This window comes from Sinocyclocheilus rhinocerous, unplaced genomic scaffold (genome assembly GCF_001515625.1).
Source record: "Sinocyclocheilus rhinocerous isolate Xijiao unplaced genomic scaffold, SAMN03320098_v1.1 scaffold1965, whole genome shotgun sequence".
Classification (NCBI taxonomy): domain Eukaryota; kingdom Metazoa; phylum Chordata; class Actinopteri; order Cypriniformes; family Cyprinidae; genus Sinocyclocheilus; species Sinocyclocheilus rhinocerous.
The window spans coordinates 1,587,145-1,598,228 of record NW_015625577.1 but is presented as its reverse complement, the minus strand read 5'-3'; the positions used below and the strand labels follow the sequence as shown (position 1 = coordinate 1,598,228).

The 11,084-nt window shown below is 35.1% G+C and overlaps 1 protein-coding gene across 1 annotated transcript in view; it reads right to left on the bottom strand.

Moving 5' to 3' along the window:
- The window catches only part of nbeab (neurobeachin b), a 291,762-nt gene that overhangs the window by 63,763 nt on the left and 216,915 nt on the right, over positions 1–11,084 (bottom strand). The window contains exons 41-43 of the mRNA XM_016568737.1: positions 5,115–5,232; positions 3,012–3,114; positions 499–614 (exon numbers count right to left, since the gene is read on the bottom strand). Of these exons, the coding sequence (XP_016424223.1) occupies positions 499–614; positions 3,012–3,114; positions 5,115–5,232 (337 nt within the window). The remainder of the gene's footprint in view (positions 1–498; positions 615–3,011; positions 3,115–5,114; positions 5,233–11,084) is intronic.

Genomic DNA, 11,084 nt, shown 5'->3' with positions numbered 1-11,084 from the left:
AGTGCTGTCAAACGATTAATCGCGATTGATTAATCGCATCCAAAATAAAATTGTTTAGTCAATATATATATGTGTGTGTACTGTGTATATTTATTATGTATATATAAAGACACACACATTCAGTATATATTTTGTATATATATATTTATATTCATATAATTTATATTATATATAAATAAATTTAATATATAAACATAACATATTTTCTTAAATATATACATGCATGTGTGTGCATTTATATATACATAATAAATATACACAATACAAACACAGATATTATGTACACAAAAACTTTTATTTTGTATGCGATTAATCGCGATTAATCGTTGCCCAGCACTAAATAAAATAAAATAAAATTTTGCTGGCAACCTACAAACACTGATCAATGGAAAAAATGATCATCCCTATCAAATCAAGAGTGTTGAACGTGATTGCAAATAGTCCAAAATGCTTTCATTTAAATAACTGGTTAGCAATGCCGAGCAAATAAGATCTGACCTGCAATGGTATTGAGAAACATCAGGTACTCAAAGTTGGAGATCTCCCGTCTTTGCCAGCGCTGAGTCATATTAGACGACTTGAAGAGCTGACGAGGGGTGGCCAAAGAAATCCGCCTGCAAAAAAAGCACAGAACTGTACCAATAAGTAGGGCTCAAGTCCAACTCGACATTTGCTTTCATTTACTTTGATTATTGTGGACTTGGCTTGTTCCGCAGATGGATTATAACTCAAAATATGACATTGTATCATTTAGCTTCCAAAAAAAGACAAAAGAGTACACCAGCTCACACACGCAAGGCTGTCACGCTCTTTACTGTGGTGTGTAATGAATGCATCAGTTCCAGCAAAAGAGATTCTTTGCAGATGACCATAATGCGCCTTTGCTCTTGAAGTATACGCAGCACACATGCTAAAAATATGAGAACAACAGAGATTTCTGGTGCAGCGCCTGAATCGGACCTCTCTCAGGCATTCTCATCCACGTGTAGGACTTGTCTTTTATTTGTACTTCTTACGTGTTTTTTTTTAAATAATTATGTGCACCTTCCTTGCACTTATTCTGACTAAGAACAAAAGAATACAGAAAAGTACTTCTTATTAGCCATGATACTAGAAATGCATTCATGAATATAATGAAGCACCAGCTGACAGATTTTCAAAATTATATGCACTCACATTTAGCTGGGGTAGTGTGACATACTGAAATGTACAATCAGCCATCATTACTGCATCATATCTGCTAAATTAAAGGGGTCCTATTATGCTTTTTCACTTTTTCAACTTTAGTTAGTCTGTAATGTTGCTGTTTGAGCATAAAAAAGATCTGCAAAGTTACAAAGTTCAAAGTCCACTTCAAAAGGAGATATTTTATTTAACAGAAATCACTTTTCAAAAACTACAACGAACGACTCGTTTGGACTCCAACGCTTTCTGGGATTTGTGATATCACAAATATCGACGAATGGGACGAGACCTGGTTGAGCTGCACTAGAGAAGGCAACGAGTGTTATAACTATGTCGGAGACACACTAGCTTTCCCAAGGCAGACGAATTTAGAGCGGTTACAATCATCCGGGATTAAATCGCACTCAAATTGATTTGATTTTGATGCAATATTTACACTGAAGCTCGCAGGCGGCTATGGTAAGGGCATGACATTTCCCGACCAGGCGCCGAGTGCTGCCAATCACAACACACACTGTCCCAGCTAACCAATCACAACACATTTCGTATTTCAGAAGGCAGGCCTTCATTTTATACAGGAACTATTTGAGCCGTTCATGCCAGACTGAGGAGAGAGCTGTTGTAATAATGTAAAATATGTGAAAAATAATGTGTTTTTCGAACAACCTAGTATGAGAGCCTGTTCTAGTACACCCCCAAAACAAAATCAAGACTTTGTAAAAGAGCATAATAGGACCCCTTTAACTATTTATTGATGCAATGGACAAACTGTACATTTTCTGTTAGAGCTATATACATATCTAGAGCATCAAATATTTTTGCAGACATGAGTCGAAGTGGATTATAGTACATGCAGTTTGCTGAAAATATCTAAATAAATAATATATCACTACAAATATATATATATATATATATATATATACTGTACTGTATATATTATACATATTCTATATATATGAAATATCACTAAAATACTAATGTGATGTATTTAATAATAAAAAATAATAATGATAATAATAATAATGATGATAATAACAGTAATAATAATAATTAATATAACAATATTACAACTATAATGCTAATATTTATATTTTTTTCCTTTGCTTTTAAATATTTAACTTTACATATTACATAAACCAACCATATTGTGTTTTTCAGCACATTTTTTCATATATTTGCCAATGCAAATTTTTACTCACATTTTACTCAAATTTTTGCTTGACTAGTTTTAATTTTAGGCCCTGTTTTTATTGGTCTATCTATTGTACGTACGTACGTACGTACAGACAGACAGACAGACAGACAGACAGACAGACACACAGAGACAGACAGACAGACAGACAGACACACAGAGACAGAGACACACAGACAGACACACAGACAGACAGACAGAGACAGAGAGACAGACAGACAGACAGACAGATAGATAGATAGATAGATAGATAGATAGATAGATAGATAGATAGATAGATTGGGCTGCTATATTTTTAGTTAGTCCTTTACAATCAATCTCTACATGTTAATGCACTTATTATGACTAGCATGGACTTAAGTTGAAAGCCCCAACAGAATGTGGGATCATTTGGTAGGTTCAGTCAGGGACAAACATGCAAAAACACCCATGCCGCAAGTAACTACCTCTACCTCAAAATATTCCAAACAGTTGCACAGCAAAGGAGTACTTTCAGGATCAATCGTTTCTGACATTTGATGTGGTCATCATGCTAAAGTTTTAAACAAAATAAAGACGAAGTAAACATTGTTTTGAACAATATTTTGAATGGCAACCACGTGCAGGTGTTCCAGGGAACAAGAAACAGACTTGCCTGGCCTGTGGAAGACCGTAACTTGTGCCGACGCCAACGCAAGGAAGACTGTAGACCACCTTCTTCACTGTGGGCTGATCGGGGAAGTTAAACATGATGGACGCTGAGGGAGGGAATGACGTCACATGTTAAACTAGGGCCTACAGTACAGTACATCCAAATATGAGTAAACATTTCCACAAACAGTACAAAGACTTCAGAACAGGTAAACAAATGCTGCTTAGCGATCGTTCAGTCTCACACTATTCTCATTCTTATGGAAATAACATCAATTCTTATATAAAGAAAAGAACAAATCTCTAAGTTAGCACAGAAGTATGTTAATCTACCAAGGCCAATGGGAAGACACTATAGTCTTAAAAATAAAGGTTCTTTATTGGCACCAATGGTTCTATGAAGAACCTTGAACATCCATGGAACCTTTCAAATGCAGAAAAGGTTCTTTAGAGTCTAAAAAGGTTCTTTAGATTTTTAAAAAGTTCTTCAAAATGGTTCTTTTAGGAGCTGTTCACTGAAAGGTTCTTTTGGGAACCAAAATGGTTCTTCTATGGCATCACTGCAAAAACACCCTTTTGGAACCTTTATTTTTAAGAGTGTATTTTGCACAGTAAAGAACTATAAATCTCTGCCAGCACTGAATCTGGGGAAAATGGCTTAAAAGCTTTTTAGTTGAATTTTGATTGATTTGATATCAAATTTCACACTCAGATTCATACTCTTCTTTGACATAAATATACATGGGGTTGGGGGAGTTATCCATAAAAGATTAGATATGATTAGTTAATGCATTAAGTATCGTGAACTAATAATGAACAATACTTCCAATAATGTTTTTACTTAATTTCTGCATATGGCCTACTAAAATAGGAAGTTATACACTACTGTTCAAAAGAAGTCATTTTTGGTATGTTGTTGAAAGAAGCATTTAATGGTCACCCAAGTCTGCATTTATCCAATTAAAATACAGTAAATATCGCGAAGCATTATTACAGTTTAAAATAATTGTTTTCTATTTTTAATATATTTTAAAATGTTATTTATTTCTGTGATTGCAAAGCTGAATTTTCAGCATTATTACTCCAATGATCCTTCAGAAGTCATTCTAATATGCTGATTTGCTGCTCAAGAAACTTTTTTTTTCTGTTATTAATGTTGAAAAAAAAAAAAGTTTTTATGCTTAATATATGTGTGGACAATATGATATGTTTTATAGAAAGTTCAAAAGAACAGCATTTATTTGAAAATAAACTTTTGTAAAATTATAAATGTCTTTAGAGCCATTTTTGATCAATTTGATGCATCCATGCTGAATAAAAGTTTTAATTTCCTTAAAAAAGATGGGTCACATTTTATTTTAAGGTCCAGTTCTCCAAACCATTAACTATGACCTTTGCCTCATTAAACTCCTAATTTGCTGCTTATTATTAATAGTTAGTAAGGTAGTTGTTAAGTTTAGGTATTGGGTAGGATTAGGGATGTAGATAGAATATGGTAATGCAAATTATGTGCTTTATAAGTCCTAATAAACAGCCAATATGTTATAGGCATGCTAATAAGCAACTAGTTAATAGTGAAAAGTGGTCCCTATACTAAACTGTTACCAAAAGATGTTATGACCCCAACTTTTTTAACTGTAGTGTATGTTAAGTATGAATTAACATCAATGCATTATGAACAATCACAAATTGAATTAAACTAACATGAAGCCAGATTAATAAATGCAGTCAAAAACTGTTCATTATTAGTTGATGACACCTAATAATGCATAAGCTAATCTTAACAAACTGAACCTTATTGTAAAGTGTTACCAGTAATATCTGGTCATCCATTTTGAAGCAGATTTTCAGGAAAACATGCATAAAATCTGTCACTGGGGCGGTACCTTTTCAAAAGGTACTAATATGTAACATTTTGGTATTAATATGCACCTTTAAGGCACTAATATGCATCTTTTGGGATTAAATAAGGTACAAAAGTCTACTCTTGTGAAAAGGTAACTTTGTGTACCTTTGAGTGCAGGACTTCTTTGTTATTAACTAACTAGATACTTTGAGTGGCCATTGTTTTTGCATTCATAAAGCGGTAAACATGAGGCAGTTTTACTTCTGTTGGCCATGAAGATCTCCAGCGCTGTGTTCTGAAGCAGGAAGCGTCTGGTGAACACCGCTCGGATCTCGCTGAACATCCATTTGCCGTGAAGCCCCTCGGAGTAGACCAGCACCTACGCACAGGCGAAAGAGGAAAGAGATACGTTAACCGAACGGCAATCCAACAGATTTTCCAGACTGTTTTTCAATACGTTGTCACACATGTTATGATCGTTGCTCGGGAAACACATTCTGTAGATGCAGTTTGATTGTCACTCCAATCATCGTGCCATGAAGACACTTTGACGGAGCACTGTGAAACATTCCATTCCCGTCAAAAATGCTGGCTGGTATCCATTGAGTGACGGCAGGCCAGGCTTTGATTATCTCAAAATGGAGGCATCTCTAAAAAGGCGCTGTTTTCTGTTGATGATGCAAAGGCCCGTCTTTCTACCTTTTTTTGACACATCTTTCTCTTGTGGGGCCGACGCTCTCACCGTGCTGTTGGAACACAGTCCCTATGGGCGTAAGGCAGGCGTAAATAATCAATACTAACACGGGGCCGGGGAAAGAGGGGGATCATTAGTGAGCTTCTCCTCGGAGACCCCCAGGGACCTCAGATGCTGGATCAAGAGCTTCATCTTGACAAGTGAGAATGAGCCAAACTCCTTCCCCACCTACCACCACTTTAACAGACCAAGAGGTACACATGCACACACACAATCATATGCATACACACAGACATACTCGCACACTTCAAGTCCAAGAAAGAGAATGCCTTGTGGCGTATAGATAACCCCTGGGTGGGTGGGATAACCTTCTGGGTGGGTGCAGAGGTGAGGAAAGGTTCGGGACATTGAGTACAGTAACTGTGAATGGGAATGGGGTAAGGTTAGCGCCTAAAGCTGATAGAGATACCAAAAGCTTCCACCAATCAGACCGGCCTTGCTTAATTTCTCTCTGGAATAATGTTCAACGCTGACACCGAAGAGCCTCCTGTCACTTCCGGGTCTCTGGGGCTTAATTAAAAATGGATTATATCAAAATGCTCACCATCCACCACCATAGGTGCCCTCACTCCATACAAACCAACAACAACAAAGATATACAGATAGGTTTGCCCCCTCTTTGATACTGTATATCCATAGACATCAACTCAAAAAGATGTCGTAGATACAGGTTGTATGTAAAACAGTGGATTGGTAATTAGAACTAGATTTGGGAAATTCAGTATTAAAAGTTTTCCACGTGAGAGAACAATGGAGAGAACAGTAGCAAAAATAAAAATAGAATAAAGAGAAACCATCATGTTCAACAATCTGGGGGGAGGGGGGATCCGAAAACACAATAATAATATTAATATTCATATATTAATGACAAACAAGTAAAAATAACAACACTAATAAAAATTACTATTGATAATGATAAAAACAAATGTGTATTATTAAACATTATAACAAGAATGATAATAATAAATTATTATTATTATTAATATAACAATGACAAAAAAAATCAACCATAAATAATAAAAAAAACAATTATTATTAATGATAATGATAAAAAGTATACAAATTTGAATGATAATAATAATAATAATAATAATAAATAATTATGCTTAAAATAAATAAAATAATTACATCAAAATAATATTAATAATAATAATAATTATTATTATTATTATGACAATGACAAAAAACAATCATATATAATAATAATACAATTATTATTATTATTAATGATCATGATAAAAATTATAAATTTTTTAATAATAATAATAACTATGTAATAATGATGATGATGATAATGGTTAATATTATTATTATATTAATGACAAGCAAATTAACCATATAAATATTAATAAAAAAATATATTATTATTAATAAATGATAAAAAAACTAAAATAATAATTAAAAAAAATATATATAATAATAATAATAGTATATGCTGAAAACAAATATGTATTTATACAACAATAAAATGTCGTTGTTATTATTATCATTAGGGTTAGTAATTAATAACATAATAATGATTATACTACTAGTATTACTACTACTACTAATGACCAATAAAATTGTTAAGAAGAAAAAGTAGTTGTTTTATATCTGAACATAATGTGACAGGTGCTCGCAATAAAAGGTACTTGGCCCCTAATTTAAAAAAGAAATGAAAAAGAAAAGTAAAAACAGAAACCAAACAAAATAATACAAGACCTCTAAACAAAATACCTCTTTTTGTTTCAGTGGACATATATTCAAATTTATATGCATCTACACATGCCCTCGCCTGTCTCTTCCTGTGACAAAGCGCAGGCCAAAGGGTTAGCCAGCAACAAAAGATACTGCTGGAGAAAAAGCGTCTCAAAATAGGTCACATCAGAAAAAAAATTGTCATAACAGAGCTGGCACATCAAACATCAACAAGCCAGTGCCCCTACAGAGGTCTTTGACAAAGTGCAGTCGTTATTCTCCCCCATCTTTTGTTCTCATCGCGGAGAAACGGAGAGAGAAAGAGAGAGAGAAGGACGGAGGCCCAGCTGTAAAAAATGGGGCTTAATGAACCTGTCTGGCTGGGCTGTCCACTGCCTGTCAGAGGTGTCACAATGGTGACGAGTGTCAGGGACGAGCGGCCCGGGGTCCCAGACAGGCCTGCCAGCTGGAGGCTTCTGCCCCAATCTAATCACACCAGCAGCAGCCGAGCAGGAACAGGCTCCAGGCTTTTACCTCACTGCTCCCGGCCTGTCAGCGCACACACAGCTACCTAGCCCACGTCCGGATGCTTATGTCTGCTGTATATGCAGCTGTTAGGGTTGGAAAAGCTGCCTAACAGATGCATCAAAACATATCTATTGCATCAGTGCAATTTTGGAATAACGCAATTGTTTCGTTTTCAATGCAGTTTGGATTCTGTATGTAAACACTGGACCCCTATCGATGACTGGCCCCACAATTCTTCTCTTTTTGTTGCCGTTATCAGCTATTATTGAGCATGACATCCAAGCCAAATCTTTTTCACCGTCCCTATTCTTCAAAGGACGCCCTGAACTGGCCGCCGAATGGAACGCTATGACAGGGGTGAATACATCAAAAAGATCCGTCATTTTTAAACCGGACACAATTTTTCACACAGCCCCTCGAGAGATGAGTGCAATCCCTCTCCGTTTCAAATGTGTGCTGAGTCTGGCCAGAGATAGAACAGCCAGCATGACTGAGATGTTTATAAAGCCGGTCGTCTGTCGCACTGACAACCTGCCATCATAGCACCTCTGGTGTGTGTGTGTGTGTGTGTGTGTGTGTGTGTGTGTGTGGAATGAGAAAGGGGAAAATGTGTCCAGAAAGTGAGAGCACTTATCTCATCTCAAGAATGGTGACTACTCCCTATGGTGCGTGAGAGAAAATGTATATATGAGCTAAAGAGGTTCAAACCCACAGCCTAACAGTCATTGTACCTGCACATAGAAACATTTAAAGGAACAGTGCACCCAAAATTACAATTCTGTCATTGTTTATTCACCTAAATGTTGTTCCACACCATGTGACTGTTTTTTTCTTCTTCTGTACAACACAAGAGGAGACATAAAAGTATATGTGCTACAACAATGTCAAGATCCAAAAGGAAAACAAACAAATAAATAAATAAATAAATAAATAAAAGTACCATAAATGTATAGTCCGTAAGAGTATGTCTGGTACATTGAAAATGAATTATTAGAGGCTCAATAATAATAATAATAATAATAATTATTATTATTATTATAGTTTTTACATGTTAATAAATGTTTATAAAAATTGTATTACTAAAAATAATAAAACACTGAAACCAAAACGAATGTACATGACATTTTAAAACATCAAGCACCTAAAATTAACTCATTAAATATAACTACAAATAAATAAACAAATTTAAAAAATTGTCCATATGAGTATGTCTCATACTTACATTGAAAAGAAATTATTAGAGGCTCAATAATAATAATAATAATAATTATTATTATTATTATTACATATTAATAAATGTTTAAAAATATATATAAAAAAAACTAAAAATAATACAACACTGAAAACAAAACCATTGTACATGACATTTTAATAAGTCAAGCACCTAAAATAAAAAACAAACAAACATAAAAGTACCATAGCCCATATGACTATGTCTGATAATTCTGTTGAGAATAAATTATTAGAGGTTTAATAATAGTAATAATAATAATAACAATAATAATAATTATTATTATTATTATTATTATTGTTGTTGTTGTTGTTTTAATATAAAAATTGCTGAATACACTTTAAAGTTGGGCAACTGGAACACAGCTGAGCATAATTTAATATAATTTAATGCACAATTGATTTATAAAAAAATAAATAAAAGCTGGAAAAAAAACACATGTTTCAAAACCACATTAATAAACTATAAATCTAAAGCATGATTAGAAAATTAATCAATCTATATCTCAAACTGTTTACCAGAAGTTTCTGTAGATCCTTTTAAAAGATGAAAAACACTCTGAAAGGAAAACACACACTCACACTCTCTCTCTCACACACACACACACACACACACATCAAAGTCTGTATTTACCATCTGATCTCTCCTATTTGTGACATGTGCTTTAATAAGGAGTGAAAATAAGCAAAATTTAAAATTCCTTCAGATTATCAGAAGCCTCTCATTGGACGCTCCTCACGCAATCCATTTTTCAGCCCCAGTAAAGGGGAATGGCTCCCAGAGCAGGTATCTCCGGAAAGAGGATGTGGTTTTTGCATAATCACTGTCAACATACATTTAGGGTGTGTGAGAGCATGTGTCGGGGTGACACGGTTTCAGTCGTGAAGCGAGACCGCAGTGATAAACGGATGAATATGAGCTCTGCTCGCTGCTCAGATCACTGCCTAATATGTCCAACCCAGTTTGTCAATAATGGTTTTGCTGCGAGGGCCGTATTTCGGGCGTACTCTTGAGATTGTGCGTGCCATGAAAACAGATATGTTGGTGATGGAGGAATCTTCATGCGGTTGAGCCATTTTGTTTTTCATTAAATAATGGTTTGCAGGGAAATGAGAAGCTCATCGAAAATCAAAATGGCTACAACAGGGAACAATGAGCAGAGAGAGACCTGTAAATGTACACATGCAGCTAACACTAATCTAGATAAACAGCTTGAGAGGGCTTGTGTTAAGGGCTTTTTAAAAAGACAGAGTGTATTTTTCTATGGGGTCCATTTGCTGGGCCCACACTAATGGCCCTTCTTAAGAGACTCATCACGCTTAAGATGACTGGAATCGCGCTGGCCTGATGAATAGCCTCTCTTCAGCCTGACAGAGAAGTCGCAAACAAAGCACTGTGCTTTCCACATCCAAAAACAGTAAGGTGGAACTGAAAGAGATAAACTACTCAACCAAAAATATGTCGAGATCCCTATCAACGAACAAGTTTGGCTATTTTGGTTATGCTAGATGCTTACATTTTTCTGTAGAACTGCACATACCTTTTCTTTTTCTAGCATCAAAATGCACTTCTCACAAAGCGAGGTCCATACACAGGTGATTTACTATAATTGCTGTGGAAAAACTTGCCTTATCTGCACAAAGACCAGACCTGAACCTCACTGAGCACCTTTTGGATGGATTTTCGGTGGCTGACCTCACTGATGCTTGTTAAAGGGAGCAAATCCCTGCAGCCATGTTTCTAACATAGAGTGGAAAACCATTCCAGAGCTGTTACTGAAGCAAAGGGAGGACAAAGTCTCTATTAACGCCAATGGTTTTGAAATCAAACGTTTAACAAGCACATATTGATGTAGTGTAGACAGAGCTGGGTAGTAACTGATTACATGTAATCTGGATTACGTAATCTGATTCCGAAAATCATGTACTCGTAATTAGAGTATTTGACATTTTATAATTACAGATTACAGTTACTTTTTCATGGATTACATGATTACATATTATTCACACAATGGCAGTAAATTATTCATAATTTATTGATT